Source organism: Taudactylus pleione, unplaced genomic scaffold (genome assembly GCF_031769625.1).
Source record: "Taudactylus pleione unplaced genomic scaffold, aTauple2 ptg000762l, whole genome shotgun sequence".
Classification (NCBI taxonomy): domain Eukaryota; kingdom Metazoa; phylum Chordata; class Amphibia; order Anura; family Myobatrachidae; genus Taudactylus; species Taudactylus pleione.
The window spans coordinates 725,895-746,587 of NW_028285164.1; the positions used below are offsets into that span (position 1 = coordinate 725,895).

Genomic DNA, 20,693 nt, shown 5'->3' on the forward strand with positions numbered 1-20,693 from the left:
AGTTTAGTCAAAGTTTTTTTTTTTTTTTCTAATCTGTCATGTGGTCTGCTGGGACAGGTAAGTCGGGGGGGGGGAGGTGAGCGGAGGGGGGAGGGGGGGTGGGGGGGTCGGGGGGGGGTCCGAAACTTAACGCATCTGTAGGCAGTGCTGCGCATGCGCTGGTTTTACAGATGTAACAGCGCATGCGCAGCACTGTTTCCAGATGCGATAAGGTAGTGTAGGCAGGGAAAATTATCTATTTCCCGAAAAGCTGTCATCGCAAAAATGACAGCTTTTCGGAATAGATACTTATGGAGAGGTGGAATGATGAATTCCACCTATAATTAGCTGGAACTCCATGAGAGTTCTAAAGCTAATTATCTCCAGAGATTTTTTACGTTTAATGAATAGGCCCCTTTGTCAGTAAGGTTTTCCCAGGCAAACTATAATAGCTTGGGTAGAGGCACAGACGCTAACATATACCATTGATATTGAGGCATATCCTGCCAATAAGTCACCCAGTGTCCCTTTTAGGCATCTACTGATCTACCTGATATTGATTGGTTGTGTTTGCCCTGCAGGCTTTGTGACGGGTACAGTAAGCATCTGACCCTGGTGGAACAGAGAGTGCCTCTTGCTGCCAGCTGTCCCCCTCATTCTGCTAGCAGACATGGAAAGTCGCTGCCCACTGAAGCTGGTGAGTGGGATGCCCATCGTGGGGCCATTTGCAGAGAACTGGCATAATGTGCAGCGGTTCCAGACCAGAGCAGATGACCTGCTGATATCTACCTATCCTAAATCTGGTGAGGATCTACACTCGTACAAATATGTAGAACCCCACCGGCATGCTCATATTGTTCATAACCCTAGCATGGTGATATAAATATGTATTTTACTCCTAGGAACAACGTGGGTGAGTAAGATTGTGGATTTAATCCGGAACGGAGGAGATACAGAGGAAAGCCAGAACAAACCCATATTTGAGCGTATTCCCTTCCTGGAGTGTGGGGGTCCTGGCATACCATCAGGTACCTGTCTGATACGCTATATAGAAAAGGGGGCAATTCTGCTAAGGACACAATGTCAATAGATAAGATCTGAATATGACTAAACTATTGGGTAATACAGGGACTACTACCGGAATAAAGACATTAATAGCTGAATTCACATAAGGGTGATTGCAGAATTTCAACTTTAGCTTAAGATGTAATTAATGTTAGCATTCATTCCAACAAGATCTATGTTGAAAGGATTATAACAAATCACAATCCAGGAATGATCATTTCAGTTCTTCATCAGAGATCTACTAATAATATGGGAAAGTCAGACACATCTATGCGACTTACACGACTTGGCCATAAAAAAGATATTTTACCACAGAACTAAACCTTCTGTGAATGTGGCTTCTAATGTAGACCTTCTTAACCAGTTTGCATCCAAAGTCCGCTCGCTTCTGACGTCCATTTCCCATGTCCCAACTTCTGTCTCCTTCAGGAGTCGCGTTGCTCAGTAAACAAAATGGCCCCCGTGTGATTAAGACGCATCTTCCAGCGAATGTTCTTCCTGAGAGCTTCTGGGAAAAGAATTGCAAGGTTCCTCCATCTCACTTTACACACCAATCTCTCACCTCATACTTCATGGTCACAGAGAAGCTTAACCGTCTTCCAGGGCTGGATTAAGGGGAGGGGGGGGGCACAGGAGCCCTGGGGCCCCCACACACAGAAGGACCCCCCCACAGGGTTGGTCAGACCATGCAATAGAAGAGAACAGGGTTTGTGCGGCTCTGCGTTCTGCTGCTGCATGCGCAGTCACATGGTGCAAAGAACGCAGTGTGGCTCCCAAGTCCCCTCATCAGTATCACGTCACGCATCACGTCCATAGCGCCGATGAGAGGACTCACTCGGGAGCTGCTCTGCTGCACTGAATGCATGCCACGGGACGGAAGGTGAGTACATGGTGGCTCAAGAGGGCAGGGGGTATGGCACTGTGTAGCAAACAGTGGGCTACTGTGGCGCATATCTGGGGGGAGGCACTGTGGGGCATGCATAGGGGGCACTGCTGAAAGGTGGGACGGGGTGTCAATTTTTCTGGAGTGGGCCCCCACAATTTAGTTGCCCTGGGTTCCCCACAAGACTTAAGCAGGCTCTGCCCTCTTCTGTTACTACATCCTGGTCTCGGGGCCCGATTCACACGTGGGTGTCTTTGGACGCAGCTGCTGTGAAAAATATACAGGATCAGATCAACACCGGCCATCTGAGTAAACCTAAGCTTACTCAGAATGGCCACCCATGACAGACACGGGCCTCCGCAACCCAGAGAATGGAGCAGACGCAGACCCGTTTTCTGGAAACGCATGCAGCACCTACCCACAAAGGTCAAACAGGCTGGGGCTTAGGAGGTACTGCGTGCGGCGACGCAGGACCCGTTCTGCAAATGGGCAGATTGGGTCATGTGCATGCACAGCCCCCCCCCACCCACCATCGGAGGTGTACGCAAACCATTGGGTTTTTTCATCTTCAATCAAGAAACCTGGAATTCTGAGATTGAGAAATCCAGTTTATAAATTGTGTTTCCAAACTTGGCTCTCTCATTGCTTTATATAGGAAATATTTGGCCGTACACCCATTCCACATTATAGAGACCACGTCCTATTGTCACGGCCTCCTTTCATTCACTGACAACTCTCCTCTCTGTCTAGATGATCTACGTGGCTCGTAACGCGAAAGATGTGGCAGTATCGTACTACCATTTCTACAGGATGGCACTTATACACCCGGATCCGGGCACGTGGGAGGAATATCTCACCACCTTCATGGAGGGGAAGGGTAAGTGTGTCTACAACTATGCAAGGAGACATTGAGGTCCATTCACTAACCTTTGGAGAGAGATAAAATGGAGAAAGAGAAGTCCCAGCCAATCGGCTCCTAACTGTCATGTTACAGGCTGTGTTAGAAAAATGACAGGAGCTGACTGGCTGGAATAACTTTCTCCATTTCATCTCTCTCCAAGGCTTAGCAAATAGACCCCATTGTCCATAACAGGATTAAATGGCATAGCTGCAGTAGCCATCATAATCTAACTATCGGGGTCAGGCTGTCACACGTATATGCTAAGCTACTTGATATGCCATGGTACACGTGCTATTGGATAGTCCTAACTCTACAATGAGGCTCTGCATTAGGACACATATCTTTAAATTGAGACGCCAACGTATTAGAAAGTACCTAAAAGCCACAAAATGGCACGTGAAGACGGGGTAGCCAAGATTCTACTTCTGATATCTACCTACCCGCATTATCCGCACTGACGCAGGGTGCACCTCGAACTCACCCAGACTACCAGTTGATGGGAAGATGGATGGGACCTCAGCCGGCAAGTCTTACCGGTATGCAGAAGGAAACTAATGAAAGCGCTATTTTGCCACACTGTTTTAACAGACCCTGGGCCTGGTTCAGCAAGCGGCGCACAGGAGAGAACTCACGCACTTGGCCGATGGTTTTGTACTGCCCACGCATATGCAGCGTACTGCGCGCACGCGAACTAGCCAGTGCGATGGGGCAAGCGTACGCAGATTACGCGCAGCGCGTACGCAGACCCCTTCAGATAATGATTGACAGGAAGTGCCGTTTTGTGGGTGGCGACGGGGGGGGTGGTCGAGCGAACGCAGACGTGTCTGTGCATTGGGACACCGATTTAGGGGCGTCCATAATTAAGCCAGTCCGGCGACGGACGCAGTGATGAGACTCCGTGCACGCAGGAAGTTGCCAAGATCCTGCGCGAGATCTGGTCAACCATTATTATGCAAATGTGGTCGATGGTTCTCGATGTTACTGATGTTTACGCTATCTTGCTTACTGATCAGGCTTTGAGTAAAGGGAGATGGGCGGCTTCATACGGGGCTGGGTTTCTGCATGTTGAGCTGCGGTCTCCGCGAGTATGCATTGATTAGCATATTCTCGCAGCGGCCAGGTGCGTGCGTGCGTAGCTTCTTCTGTGAACCAGCAGAGAGAGAGATAGCTTCAACATACAGGATTACTGTACTACTTTTTCATTTAAAGATCTTCATCATTGTGCTACACCTCATTGATCTGTAAATTTAAGGTTTTTAGGGCCTGATTCAGTCGATGTTGGCCCAGTGCGCATGCGCACGACCCGGATAGCGACGGGCAAGCCGTCGCCCTGGGTCTCGCTACAAAGGGGGCGTGCTGTCGATGTTGTGTGACAGCTCGCCCCCTTTGGTGGGTGGGCCAGGGGGCATGGCTGCCCAGATGGAGGCGTTCCCATGGGAATGCCTACCGTCTAGGACCGGCCCCACTGACATCACTAGTGATGTCAGTGGGAGTGCTTTTGGCTCTGTCAGAGCCAAAAGCACTCTTGGGTTTGCGGCAATGAGACCCTACCGCAAGGGTCTCGTCACAAGCCCGATGGTCGCGATGGTCTTGACCATCGTGACCATCTTCCTGGCCGCTCGCTATAGCTGTGGGTGGTCACCCACAGCTATGCGAGCGACCAGGAGACCGCTCTAAAAAAAGAGAAGGACGGCCCTGATTCAGAGCGAGCGCTCTGTCAAAGCGTCCGGCTCTGAATCAGAGCCTTAGTTCATATGGAATTCTTTTTATTTACTATTTGTTTGATTGCCATAAATGTTTTTTTTTTTAATTTATCAAATTGTTTGCTCTCTATATTTGATCATGCATATTTTAGCTGAGCACACTAGTTTACGCCAAGATTCTAATTCTGATTTCTGAAGGTAATTTTATACAATATTAGTAATAATCTTGTGCCCGAAACAAAGTTTGTGTACACTGATCCATCAGAAAACAAAGGTGTCACTATCTCAGACATGTTAAAAAATATTCTGTGTTATGGAATATTCGTATATGGTAGACTCAACGTGTGTGTGTGTGTGTGTGTGTATATATATATCTTGTGACAGGATCACCAGAGGTGGTGCTGGTGAGCAGCAGATTCTGGGTGGGGCCGTAGAGATCCGCCCACACAGAGAAGAAAAGTATTGTGGGAAAATGCAGAGTGGCTGCCTTGTGGAAAGTAGAGATGGGCAGATCGTTTCCCCGAACTGACTTGAGCCACATGGCTCAACTCAGTGGAGTGTCTCCAGACACGTCTCTTTAGAGCTGTAGGAAGCAGAGTTGTCGGGGACTCTGAGTGAGTCACTGACAGCTCCGCCCCCCGCAGCCCAGATCATGCTTCTGCACTGACTCTCCTGAGTCAGTGCACACCCCAGAGCCCTGGCAGTAGCAGCGCGACTCAGAGTGAGTCGCTCACAGCTCCGCCCCCTACACTGCTGATCCGACCTGATCACACTTCTGCACTGACTCAGGCTCCCACTGACAGAGAGGCTAGAGAGGTGGCTGTCTCGACACGCCAATCGTTGAGTGACTCGAATCATTCAAACATCTGAATGATTCGAGTCATTGTGTTGAGACACGCACTCAGTAGCCATCTCTAGTGGAAAGGGCTCAGGTGAGGGATAACGAGACAGAACTACAGTTAGGCTACATGTGGAGCTACAGAGCCCAGTGTGCCTGGAGTCAATTGGGTGCCAGGGGGCCTGAGTCCAGACCTGCAGGAGGCAGGGAGGACCAAAAAACTCCAAAGATTGTATATGTGAAATTGAAGCAGCTAAGCTGCAGGCCTGTACCTGGAGGAGACAGGGAAGGCCACCAAGACTGAGCTGTGCTTTGTGTACTGTAGCTGTGGCAGCCAAGCCAGGCTGGAGCCGGTGATAGACCTGCAGAGAAGCAGACAGAGACTTTATTTGCAGACTAGCTGCACCATTATAGTCAGGGGGCAAGAAGTGAGTCAGTGCCCCGGATGGGGGCTAGGAGTTTGTTATTTTCCTTCTACAGTATGCTGACAGTAAAGCACTTTTCTTTTATTTATGACTGAAAAGATGTGTGGACCCTGATTGAGCACCTTAGGCATTGCACCACTGACACCCATCTGCCAGCTAATTACCCCAAGGTATCACTATATATACACATATACTCCGTGATAAGGGCTGACTGTATACAAACAAAGGGTCTGATTCAGAATGGATCGCAAGTGTGCACTCACGCACATATGGCTGCTGCGAGAATATGCAAATTAATGCGACTGCAGCAAACTATAAAGACGCCCAGCAGCATATAAAGACGCCCACTTCCCTTTACTCACACTTCCCTTTAGTCAGCAAAATCATCGGTACAATCGAGAACCATCGGACCCATTTGCACAGTTAAGGTTGATCAGACCTGACTCAGAAACTGCTAAACTTCCTGTGTGCATCTAGAGCTCAGGCTGCATATGCCATCGCAGTGGCTTAATTATGCATGCCCCTGTAACGGTATTCAACCGCACTGGCACGCCTGTGGTCCCCTGACCACCCCCCGTCTCCACCTCCAAACAGCACTTCCTGTCAATTGGCAAAGGGCCTGCATACCCGCTGTGTTCGCATTCCCGATCGCATTGGCCATTTTGCGCACATACACTGCGATGCAGGTGCAGAAAGCAACAATCGACCAGGTGCATGTGTTTGCTATCTTGCGACCCAAGCTAATTCAGGCCCAATATTGCTATACACCTCAGTGTTAGGGATGGCAGCAGACAAGAAATATTAGTATACACCTCAGTGTTAGGGATGGCAGCCATGCAATATTATTATACACCTCAGTGTTAGGGATGGCAGCAGACAAGCAATATTAGTATATACCTCAGTGTTAGGGATGGCAGCAAACAAGCAATATTAGTATACACCTCAGTGTTAGGGATTGCAGCAGACAAGCAATATTAGTATACACCTCAGAGTTAGGGATGGCAGCAGACAAGCAATATTAGTATACACCTCAGTGGTAAGGATGGCAGCAGACAAGCAATATTAGTATACACCTCAGAGTTAAGGATGGCAGCAGACAAGCAATATTAGTATACACCTCAGAGTTAGGGATGGCAGCAGACAAGCAATATTAGTATACATCTCAGAGTTAAGGATGGCAGCAGACAAGCAATATTAGTATACACCTCAGTGTTAGGGATGGCAGCAGACAAGCAATATTAGTATACACCTCAGAGTTAAGGATGGCAGCAGACAAGCAATATTAGTATACACCTCAGTGTTAGGGATGGCAGCCATGCAATATTATTATACACCTCAGTGTTAGGGATGGCAGCAGACAAGCAATATTAGTATACACCTCAGTGTTAGGGATGGCAGCAAACAAGCAATATTAGTATACACCTCAGTGTTAGGGATTGCAGCAGACAAGCAATATTAGTATACACCTCAGAGTTAGGGATGGCAGCAGACAAGCAATATTAGTATACATCTCAGTGGTAAGGATGGCAGCAGACAAGCAATATTAGTATACATCTCAGAGTTAAGGATGGCAACAGACAAGCAATATTAGTATACACCTCAGTGTTAGGGATGGCAGCAGACAAGAAATATTAGTGTACACCTCAGTGTTAGGGATGGCAGCAGACAAGCAATATTAGTATACACCTCAGAGTTAGGGATGGCAGCAGACAAGCAATATTATTATACACCTCAGTGGTAAGGATGGCAGCAGACAAGCAATATTAGTATACATCTCAGAGTTAAGGATGGCAGCAGACAAGCAATATTAGTATACACCTCAGAGTTAGGGATGGCAGCAGACAAGCAATATTAGTATACATCTCAGAGTTAAGGATGGCAGCAGACAAGCAATATTAGTATACACCTCAGAGTTAAGGATGGCAGCAGACAAGCAATATTAGTATACACCTCAGTGTTAGGGATGGCAGCAGACAAGCAATATTATTATACACCTCAGTGTTAGGGATGGCAGCAGACAAGCAATATTAGTATGCACCTCAGAGTTAGGGATGGCAGCAGACAAGCAATATTATTATACACCTCAGTGTTAGGGATGGCAGCAGACAAGCAATATTAGTATACACCTCAGAGTTAGGGATGGCAGCAGACAAGCAATATTAGTATACACCTCAGTGGTAAGGATGGCAGCAGACAAGCAATATTAGTATACATCTCAGAGTTAAGGATGGCAGCAGACAAGCAATATTAGTATACACCTCAGAGTTAGGGATGGCAGCAGACAAGCAATATTAGTATACATCTCAGAGTTAAGGATGGCAGCAGACAAGCAATATTAGTATACACCTCAGAGTTAGGGATGGCAGCAGACAAGCAATATTAGTATACACCTCAGAGTTAGGGATGGCAGCAGACAAGCAATATTAGTATACACCTCAGTGTTAGGGATGGCAGCCATGCAATATTATTATACACCTCAGTGTTAGGGATGGCAGCAGACAAGCAATATTAGTATACACCTCAGTGTTAGGGATGGCAGCAAACAAGCAATATTAGTATACACCTCAGTGTTAGGGATTGCAGCAGACAAGCAATATTAGTATACACCTCAGAGTTAGGGATGGCAGCAGACAAGCAATATTAGTATACATCTCAGTGGTAAGGATGGCAGCAGACAAGCAATATTAGTATACATCTCCGAGTTAAGGATGGCAACAGACAAGCAATATTAGTATACACCTCAGTGTTAGGGATGGCAGCAGACAAGAAATATTAGTGTACACCTCAGTGTTAGGGATGGCAGCAGACAAGCAATATTAGTATACACCTCAGAGTTAAGGATGGCAGCAGACAAGCAATATTAGTATACACCTCAGTGTTAGGGATGGCAGCAGACAAGCAATATTATTATACACCTCAGTGTTAGGGATGGCAGCAGACAAGCAATATTAGTATGCACCTCAGAGTTAGGGATGGCAGCAGACAAGCAATATTATTATACACCTCAGTGTTAGGGATGGCAGCAGACAAGCAATATTATTATACACCTCATTGTTATGGATGGCAGCAGACAAGCAATCTTAGTATACACCTCAGAGTTAGGGATGGCAGCAGACAAGCAATATTAGTATACACCTCAGAGTTATGGATGGCAGCAGACAAGCAATATTAGTATACACCTCAGAGTTATGGATGGCAGTACACAAGCAATATTAGTATACACCTCAGAGTTAGGGATGGCAGCAGACAAGCAATATTAGTATACACCTCAGAGTTATGGATGGCAGCACACAAGCAATATTATTATACACCTCAGTGTTAGGGATGGCAGCAGACAAGCAATATTAGTATACACCTCAGAGTTAAGGATGGCAGCAGACAAGCAATATTAGTATATACCTCAGTGTTACGGATGGCAGCCATGCAATATTATTATACACCTCAGTGTTAGGGATAGCAGCAGACAAGCAATATTAGTATTCACCTCAGTGTTAGGGATGGCAGCAGACAAGCAATATTAGTATACACCTCAGTGTTAGGGATGGCAGCAGACAAGCAATATTAGTATACACCTCAGTGTTAGGGATAGCAGCAGACAAGCAATATTAGTATACACCTCAGTGTTAGGGATTGCAGCAGACAAGCAATATTAGTATACACCTCAGTGTTAGGGATTGCAGCAGACAAGCAATATTAGTATACACCTCAGTGTTAGGGAAGGCAGCAGACAAGCAATATTAGTATACACCTCAGTGTTAGGGATGGCAGCCTTGCAATATTATTATACACCTCAGTGTTAGGGATGGCAGCAGACAAGCAATATTAGTATACACCTCAGTGTTAGGGATGGCAGCAGACAAGCAATATTAGTATACACCTCAGTGTTAGGGATGGCAGCAGACAAGCAATATTAGTATACACCTCAGTGTTAGGGATGGCAGCAGACAGGCAATATTAGTATACACCTCAGAGTTAGGGATGGCAGCAGACAAGCAATATTAGTATACACCTCAGTGTTAGGGATGGCAGCAGACAAGCAATATTAGTATACACCTCAGTGTTAGGGATTGCAGCAGACAAGCAATATTATTATACACCTCAGTGTTAGGGATGGCAGCAGACAAGCAATATTAGTATACACCTCAGAGTTAGGGATGGCAGCAGACAAGGAATATTATACACCTCAGTGTTAGGGATGGCAGCAGACAAGCAATATTAGTATACACCTCAGTGTTAGGGATGGCAGCAGACAAGCAATATCAGTATACACCTCAGTGTTAGGGATGGCAGCAGACAAGCAATATTAGTATACACCTCAGTGTTAGGGATGGCAGCAGACAAGCAATATTAGTATACACCTCAGAGTTAGGGATGGCAGCAGACAAGCAATATTAGTATACACCTCAGAGTTAGGGATGGCAGCAGACAAGCAATATCGGTATACACCTCAGAGTTAAGGATGGCAGCAGACAAGCAATATTAGTATACACCTCAGTGTTAGGGATGGCAGCAGACAAGCAATATTAGTATGCACCTCAGTGTTAGGGATGGCAGCAGACAAGCAATATTAGTATACACCTCAGTGTTAGGGATGGCAGCAGACAAGCAATATTAGTATACACCTCAGTGTTAGGGATGGCAGCAGACAAGCAATATCAGTATACACCTCAGTGTTAGGGATGGCAGCAGACAAGCAATATTAGTATACACCTCAGTGTTAGGGATGGCAGCAGACAAGCAATATTAGTATACACCTCAGTGTTAGGGATGGCAGCAGACAAGCAATATTAGTATACACCTCAGTGTTAGGGATGGCAGCAGACAAGCAATATTATTATACACCTCAGTGTTAGGGATGGCAGCAGACAAGCAATATTAGTATACACCTCAGAGTTAGGGATGGCAGCAGACAAGGAATATTATACACCTCAGGGTTAGGGATGGCAGCAGACAAGGAATATTATACACCTCAGTGTTATGGATGGCAGCAGACAAGCAATATTAGTATACACCTCAGTGTTAGGGATGGCAGCAGACAAGCAATATTAGTATACACCTCAGTGTTAGGGATGGCAGCAGACAAGCAATATTAGTATACACCTCAGAGTTAAGGATGGCAGCAGACAAGCAATATTAGTATACACCTCAGTGTTAGGGATGGCAGCCTTGCAATATTATTATACACCTCAGTGTTAGGGATGGCAGCAGACAAGCAATATTAGTATACACCTCAGTGTTAGGGATGGCAGCAGACAAGCAATATTAGTATACACCTCAGTGTTAGGGATGGCAGCAGACAAGCAATATTAGTATACACCTCAGTGTTAGGGATGGCAGCAGACAGGCAATATTAGTATACACCTCAGAGTTAGGGATGGCAGCAGACAAGCAATATTAGTATACACCTCAGTGTTAGGGATGGCAGCAGACAAGCAATATTAGTATACACCTCAGTGTTAGGGATTGCAGCAGACAAGCAATATTATTATACACCTCAGTGTTAGGGATGGCAGCAGACAAGCAATATTAGTATACACCTCAGAGTTAGGGATGGCAGCAGACAAGGAATATTATACACCTCAGTGTTAGGGATGGCAGCAGACAAGCAATATTAGTATACACCTCAGTGTTAGGGATGGCAGCAGACAAGCAATATCAGTATACACCTCAGTGTTAGGGATGGCAGCAGACAAGCAATATTAGTATACACCTCAGTGTTAGGGATGGCAGCAGACAAGCAATATTAGTATACACCTCAGAGTTAGGGATGGCAGCAGACAAGCAATATTAGTATACACCTCAGAGTTAGGGATGGCAGCAGACAAGCAATATCGGTATACACCTCAGAGTTAAGGATGGCAGCAGACAAGCAATATTAGTATACACCTCAGTGTTAGGGATGGCAGCAGACAAGCAATATTAGTATACACCTCAGAGTTAGGGATGGCAGCAGACAAGCAATATTAGTATACATCTCAGAGTTAAGGATGGCAGCAGACAAGCAATATTAGTATACACCTCAGAGTTAGGGATGGCAGCAGACAAGCAATATTAGTATACACCTCAGAGTTAGGGATGGCAGCAGACAAGCAATATTAGTATACACCTCAGTGTTAGGGATGGCAGCCATGCAATATTATTATACACCTCAGTGTTAGGGATGGCAGCAGACAAGCAATATTAGTATACACCTCAGAGTTAGGGATGGCAGCAGACAAGCAATATTAGTATACACCTCAGAGTTAGGGATGGCAGCACACAAGCAATATTATTATACACCTCAGTGTTAGGGATGGCAGCAGACAAGCAATATTAGTATACACCTCAGAGTTAAGGATGGCAGCAGACAAGCAATATTAGTATATACCTCAGTGTTACGGATGACAGCCATGCAATATTATTATACACCTCAGTGTTAGGGATAGCAGCAGACAAGCAATATTAGTATTCACCTCAGTGTTAGGGATGGCAGCAGACAAGCAATATTAGTATACACCTCAGTGTTAGGGATGGCAGCAGACAAGCAATATTAGTATACACCTCAGTGTTAGGGATAGCAGCAGACAAGCAATATTAGTATACACCTCAGTGTTAGGGATTGCAGCAGACAAGCAATATTAGTATACACCTCAGTGTTAGGGATTGCAGCAGACAAGCAATATTAGTATACACCTCAGTGTTAGGGAAGGCAGCAGACAAGCAATATTAGTATACACCTCAGTGTTAGGGATGGCAGCCTTGCAATATTATTATACACCTCAGTGTTAGGGATGGCAGCAGACAAGCAATATTAGTATACACCTCAGTGTTAGGGATGGCAGCAGACAAGCAATATTAGTATACACCTCAGTGTTAGGGATGGCAGCAGACAAGCAATATTAGTATACACCTCAGTGTTAGGGATGGCAGCAGACAGGCAATATTAGTATACACCTCAGAGTTAGGGATGGCAGCAGACAAGCAATATTAGTATACACCTCAGTGTTAGGGATGGCAGCAGACAAGCAATATTAGTATACACCTCAGTGTTAGGGATTGCAGCAGACAAGCAATATTATTATACACCTCAGTGTTAGGGATGGCAGCAGACAAGCAATATTAGTATACACCTCAGAGTTAGGGATGGCAGCAGACAAGGAATATTATACACCTCAGTGTTAGGGATGGCAGCAGACAAGCAATATTAGTATACACCTCAGTGTTAGGGATGGCAGCAGACAAGCAATATCAGTATACACCTCAGTGTTAGGGATGGCAGCAGACAAGCAATATTAGTATACACCTCAGTGTTAGGGATAGCAGCAGACAAGCAATATTAGTATACACCTCAGAGTTAGGGATGGCAGCAGACAAGCAATATTAGTATACACCTCAGAGTTAGGGATGGCAGCAGACAAGCAATATCGGTATACACCTCAGAGTTAAGGATGGCAGCAGACAAGCAATATTAGTATACACCTCAGTGTTAGGGATGGCAGCAGACAAGCAATATTAGTATGCACCTCAGTGTTAGGGATGGCAGCAGACAAGCAATATTAGTATACACCTCAGTGTTAGGGATGGCAGCAGACAAGCAATATTAGTATACACCTCAGTGTTAGGGATGGCAGCAGACAAGCAATATCAGTATACACCTCAGTGTTAGGGATGGCAGCAGACAAGCAATATTAGTATACACCTCAGTGTTAGGGATGGCAGCAGACAAGCAATATTAGTATACACCTCAGTGTTAGGGATGGCAGCAGACAAGCAATATTAGTATACACCTCAGTGTTAGGGATTGCAGCAGACAAGCAATATTATTATACACCTCAGTGTTAGGGATGGCAGCAGACAAGCAATATTAGTATACACCTCAGAGTTAGGGATGGCAGCAGACAAGGAATATTATACACCTCAGGGTTAGGGATGGCAGCAGACAAGGAATATTATACACCTCAGTGTTATGGATGGCAGCAGACAAGCAATATTAGTATACACCTCAGTGTTAGGGATGGCAGCAGACAAGCAATATTAGTATACACCTCAGTGTTAGGGATGGCAGCAGACAAGCAATATTAGTATACACCTCAGAGTTAAGGATGGCAGCAGACAAGCAATATTAGTATATACCTCAGTGTTACGGATGGCAGCCATGCAATATTATTATACACCTCAGTGTTAGGGATAGCAGCAGACAAGCAATATTAGTATTCACCTCAGTGTTAGGGATGGCAGCAGACAAGCAATATTAGTATACACCTCAGTGTTAGGGATGGCAGCAGACAAGCAATATTAGTATACACCTCAGTGTTAGGGATAGCAGCAGACAAGCAATATTAGTATACACCTCAGTGTTAGGGATTGCAGCAGACAAGCAATATTAGTATACACCTCAGTGTTAGGGATTGCAGCAGACAAGCAATATTAGTATACACCTCAGTGTTAGGGAAGGCAGCAGACAAGCAATATTAGTATACACCTCAGTGTTAGGGATGGCAGCCTTGCAATATTATTATACACCTCAGTGTTAGGGATGGCAGCAGACAAGCAATATTAGTATACACCTCAGTGTTAGGGATGGCAGCAGACAAGCAATATTAGTATACACCTCAGTGTTAGGGATGGCAGCAGACAAGCAATATTAGTATACACCTCAGTGTTAGGGATGGCAGCAGACAGGCAATATTAGTATACACCTCAGAGTTAGGGATGGCAGCAGACAAGCAATATTAGTATACACCTCAGTGTTAGGGATGGCAGCAGACAAGCAATATTAGTATACACCTCAGTGTTAGGGATTGCAGCAGACAAGCAATATTATTATACACCTCAGTGTTAGGGATGGCAGCAGACAAGCAATATTAGTATACACCTCAGAGTTAGGGATGGCAGCAGACAAGGAATATTATACACCTCAGTGTTAGGGATGGCAGCAGACAAGCAATATTAGTATACACCTCAGTGTTAGGGATGGCAGCAGACAAGCAATATCAGTATACACCTCAGTGTTAGGGATGGCAGCAGACAAGCAATATTAGTATACACCTCAGTGTTAGGGATGGCAGCAGACAAGCAATATTAGTATACACCTCAGAGTTAGGGATGGCAGCAGACAAGCAATATTAGTATACACCTCAGAGTTAGGGATGGCAGCAGACAAGCAATATCGGTATACACCTCAGAGTTAAGGATGGCAGCAGACAAGCAATATTAGTATACACCTCAGTGTTAGGGATGGCAGCAGACAAGCAATATTAGTATGCACCTCAGTGTTAGGGATGGCAGCAGACAAGCAATATTAGTATACACCTCAGTGTTAGGGATGGCAGCAGACAAGCAATATTAGTATACACCTCAGTGTTAGGGATGGCAGCAGACAAGCAATATCAGTATACACCTCAGTGTTAGGGATGGCAGCAGACAAGCAATATTAGTATACACCTCAGTGTTAGGGATGGCAGCAGACAAGCAATATTAGTATACACCTCAGTGTTAGGGATGGCAGCAGACAAGCAATATTAGTATACACCTCAGTGTTAGGGATTGCAGCAGACAAGCAATATTATTATACACCTCAGTGTTAGGGATGGCAGCAGACAAGCAATATTAGTATACACCTCAGAGTTAGGGATGGCAGCAGACAAGGAATATTATACACCTCAGAGTTAGGGATGGCAGCAGACAAGGAATATTATACACCTCAGTGTTATGGATGGCAGCAGACAAGCAATATTAGTATACACCTCAGTGTTAGGGATGGCAGCAGACAAGCAATATTAGTATACACCTCAGTGTTAGGGATGGCAGCAGACAAGCAATATTAGTATACACCTCAGTGTTAGGGATGGCAGCAGACAAGCAATATTAGTATACACCTCAGTGTTAGGGATGGCAGCAGACAAGCAATATTAGTATACACCTCAGTGTTAGGGATTGCAGCAGACAAGCAATATTATTATACACCTCAGTGTTAGGGATGGCAGCAGACAAGCAATATTAGTATACACCTCAGAGTTAGGGATGGCAGCAGACAAGGAATATTATACACCTCAGAGTTAGGGATGGCAGCAGACAAGGAATATTATACACCTCAGTGTTATGGATGGCAGCAGACAAGCAATATTAGTATACACCTCAGTGTTAGGGATGGCAGCAGACAAGCAATATTAGTATACACCTCAGTGTTAGGGATGGCAGCAGACAAGCAATATTAGTATACACCTCAGTGTTAGGGATGGCAGCAGACAAGCAATATTAGTATGCACCTCAGTGTTAGGGATGGCAGCAGACAAGCAATATTAGTATACACCTCAGTGTTAGGGATGGCAGCAGACAAGCAATATTAGTATACACCTCAGTGTTAGGGATGGCAGCAGACAAGCAATATCAGTATACACCTCAGTATTAGGGATGGCAGCAGACAAGCAATATTAGTATACACCTCAGTGTTAGGGATTGCAGCAGACAAGCAATATTAGTATACACCTCAGTGTTAGGGATTGCAGCAGACAAGCAATATTATTATACACCTCAGTGTTAGGGATGGCAGCAGACAAGCAATATTAGTATACACCTCAGTGTTAGGGATTGCAGCAGACAAGCAATATTATTATACACCTCAGTGTTAGGGATGGCAGCAGACAAGCAATATTAGTATACACCTCAGTGTTAGGGATGGCAGCAGACAAGCAATATTAGTATACACCTCAGTGTTAGGGATGGCAGCAGACAAGCAATATTAGTATACACCTCAGTGTTAGGGATGGCAGCAGACAAGCAATATTAGTATGCACCTCAGTGTTAGGGATGGCAGCAGACAAGCAATATTAGTATACACCTCAGTGTTAGGGATGGCAGCAGACAAGCAATATTAGTATACACCTCAGTGTTAGGGATGGCAGCAGACAAGCAATATCAGTATACACCTCAGTATTAGGGATGGCAGCAGACAAGCAATATTAGTATACACCTCAGTGTTAGGGATGGCAGCAGACAAGCAATATTAGTATACACCTCAGTGTTAGGGATGGCAGCATACAAGCAATATCAGTATACACCTCAGTATTAGGGATGGCAGCAGACAAGCAATATTAGTATACACCTCAGTGTTAGGGATGGCAGCAGACAAGCAATATTATTATACACCTCAGTGTTAGGGATGGCAGCAGACAAGCAATATTATTATACACCTCAGTGTTAGGGATGGCAGCAGACAAGCAATATTAGTATACACCTCAGTGTTAGGGATGGCAGCAGACAAGCAATATTAGTATACACCTCAGTGTTAGGGATGGCAGCAGACAAGCAATATCAGTATACACCTCAGTGTTAGGGATGGCAGCAGACAAGCAATATCAGTATACACCTCAGTGTTAGGGATGGCAGCAGACAAGCAATATTAGTATACACCTCAGTGTTAGGGATGGCAGCAGACAAGCAATATTAGTATACACCTCAGTGTTAGGGATTGCAGCAGACAAGCAATATTATTATACACCTCAGTGTTAGGGATGGCAGCAGACAAGCAATATTAGTATACACCTCAGTGTTAGGGATGGCAGCAGACAAGCAATATTAGTATACACCTCAGTGTTAGGGATGGCAGCAGACAAGCAATATTAGTATACACCTCAGTGTTAGGGATGGCAGCAGACAAGCAATATTAGTATACACCTCAGTGTTAGGGATGGCAGCAGACAAGCAATATTAGTATACACCTCAGTGTTAGGGATTGCAGCAGACAAGCAATATTAGTATACACCTCAGTGTTAGGGATTGCAGCAGACAAGCAATATTAGTATACACCTCAGTGTTAGGGAAGGCAGCAGACAAGCAATATTAGTATACACCTCAGTGTTAGGGATGGCAGCCTTGCAATATTATTATACACCTCAGTGTTAGGGATGGCAGCAGACAAGCAATATTAGTATACACCTCAGTGTTAGGGATGGCAGCAGACAAGCAATATTAGTATACACCTCAGTGTTAGGGATGGCAGCAGACAAGCAATATTAGTATACACCTCAGTGTTAGGGATGGCAGCAGACAGGCAATATTAGTATACACCTCAGTGTTAGGGATGGCAGCAGACAAGCAATATTAGTATACACCTCAGTGTTAGGGATGGCAGCAGACAAGCAATATTAGTATACACCTCAGTGTTAGGGATTGCAGCAGACAAGCAATATTATTATACACCTCAGTGTTAGGGATGGCAGCAGACAAGCAATATTAGTATACACCTCAGAGTTAGGGATGGCAGCAGACAAGGAATATTATACACCTCAGTGTTAGGGATGGCAGCAGACAAGCAATATTAGTATACACCTCAGTGTTAGGGATGGCAGCAGACAAGCAATATCAGTATACACCTCAGTGTTAGGGATGGCAGCAGACAAGCAATATTAGTATACACCTCAGTGTTAGGGATGGCAGCAGACAAGCAATATTAGTATACACCTCAGAGTTAGGGATGGCAGCAGACAAGCAATATTAGTATACACCTCAGAGTTAGGGATGGCAGCAGACAAGCAATATCGGTATACACCTCAGAGTTAAGGATGGCAGCAGACAAGCAATATTAGTATACACCTCAGTGTTAGGGATGGCAGCAGACAAGCAATATTAGTATGCACCTCAGTGTTAGGGATGGCAGCAGACAAGCAATATTAGTATACACCTCAGTGTTAGGGATGGCAGCAGACAAGCAATATTAGTATACACCTCAGTGTTAGGGATGGCAGCAGACAAGCAATATCAGTATACACCTCAGTGTTAGGGATGGCAGCAGACAAGCAATATTAGTATACACCTCAGTGTTAGGGATGGCAGCAGACAAGCAATATTAGTATACACCTCAGTGTTAGGGATGGCAGCAGACAAGCAATATTAGTATACACCTCAGTGTTAGGGATTGCAGCAGACAAGCAATATTAGTATACACCTCAGTGTTAGGGATGGCAGCAGACAAGCAATATTAGTATACACCTCAGAGTTAGGGATGGCAGCAGACAAGGAATATTATACACCTCAGAGTTAGGGATGGCAGCAGACAAGGAATATTATACACCTCAGTGTTATGGATGGCAGCAGACAAGCAATATTAGTATACACCTCAGTGTTAGGGATGGCAGCAGACAAGCAATATTAGTATACACCTCAGTGTTAGGGATGGCAGCAGACAAGCAATATTAGTATACACCTCAGTGTTAGGGATGGCAGCAGACAAGCAATATTAGTATACACCTCAGTGTTAGGGATGGCAGCAGACAAGCAATATTAGTATACACCTCAGTGTTAGGGATTGCAGCAGACAAGCAATATTATTATACACCTCAGTGTTAGGGATGGCAGCAGACAAGCAATATTAGTATACACCTCAGAGTTAGGGATGGCAGCAGACAAGGAATATTATACACCTCAGAGTTAGGGATGGCAGCAGACAAGGAATATTATACACCTCAGTGTTATGGATGGCAGCAGACAAGCAATATTAGTATACACCTCAGTGTTAGGGATGGCAGCAGACAAGCAATATTAGTATACACCTCAGTGTTAGGGATGGCAGCAGACAAGCAATATTAGTATACACCTCAGTGTTAGGGATGGCAGCAGACAAGCAATATTAGTATGCACCTCAGTGTTAGGGATGGCAGCAGACAAGCAATATTAGTATACACCTCAGTGTTAGGGATGGCAGCAGACAAGCAATATTAGTATACACCTCAGTGTTAGGGATGGCAGCAGACAAGCAATATCAGTATACACCTCAGTATTAGGGATGGCAGCAGACAAGCAATATTAGTATACACCTCAGTGTTAGGGATTGCAGCAGACAAGCAATATTAGTATACACCTCAGTGTTAGGGATTGCAGCAGACAAGCAATATTATTATACACCTCAGTGTTAGGGATGGCAGCAGACAAGCAATATTAGTATACACCTCAGTGTTAGGGATTGCAGCAGACAAGCAATATTATTATACACCTCAGTGTTAGGGATGGCAGCAGACAAGCAATATTAGTATACACCTCAGTGTTAGGGATGGCAGCAGACAAGCAATATTAGTATACACCTCAGTGTTAGGGATGGCAGCAGACAAGCAATATTAGTATACACCTCAGTGTTAGGGATGGCAGCAGACAAGCAATATTAGTATGCACCTCAGTGTTAGGGATGGCAGCAGACAAGCAATATTAGTATACACCTCAGTGTTAGGGATGGCAGCAGACAAGCAATATTAGTATACACCTCAGTGTTAGGGATGGCAGCAGACAAGCAATATCAGTATACACCTCAGTATTAGGGATGGCAGCAGACAAGCAATATTAGTATACACCTCAGTGTTAGGGATGGCAGCAGACAAGCAATATTAGTATACACCTCAGTGTTAGGGATGGCAGCAGACAAGCAATATCAGTATACACCTCAGTATTAGGGATGGCAGCAGACAAGCAATATTAGTATACACCTCAGTGTTAGGGATGGCAGCAGACAAGCAATATTAGTATACACCTCAGTGTTAGGGATGGCAGCAGACAAGCAATATTATTATACACCTCAGTGTTAGGGATGGCAGCAGACAAGCAATATTAGTATACACCTCAGTGTTAGGGATGGCAGCAGACAAGCAATATTAGTATACACCTCAGTGTTAGGGATGGCAGCAGACAAGCAATATCAGTATACACCTCAGTATTAGGGATGGCAGCAGACAAGCAATATTAGTATACACCTCAGTGTTAGGGATGGCAGCAGACAAGCAATATTAGTATACACCTCAGTGTTAGGGATTGCAGCAGACAAGCAATATTATTATACACCTCAGTGTTAGGGATGGCAGCAGACAAGCAATATTAGTATACACCTCAGTGTTAGGGATGGCAGCAGACAAGCAATATTAGTATACACCTCAGT

The 20,693-nt window shown here is 44.7% G+C and overlaps 1 protein-coding gene across 1 annotated transcript in view; it reads left to right on the top strand.

Annotated features, from left to right (window-relative positions):
- Positions 1–643: 643 nt before the first annotated feature.
- The window catches only part of LOC148476877 (sulfotransferase 1 family member D1-like), a 36,112-nt gene continuing 16,062 nt past the window's right edge, over positions 644–20,693 (top strand). Inside the window, exons 1-4 of the mRNA XM_088457509.1 lie at positions 644–782; positions 882–1,007; positions 1,474–1,571; positions 2,678–2,804. Of these exons, the coding sequence (XP_088313635.1) occupies positions 650–782; positions 882–1,007; positions 1,474–1,571; positions 2,678–2,804 (484 nt within the window). The 5' untranslated portion in view covers positions 644–649. The remainder of the gene's footprint in view (positions 783–881; positions 1,008–1,473; positions 1,572–2,677; positions 2,805–20,693) is intronic.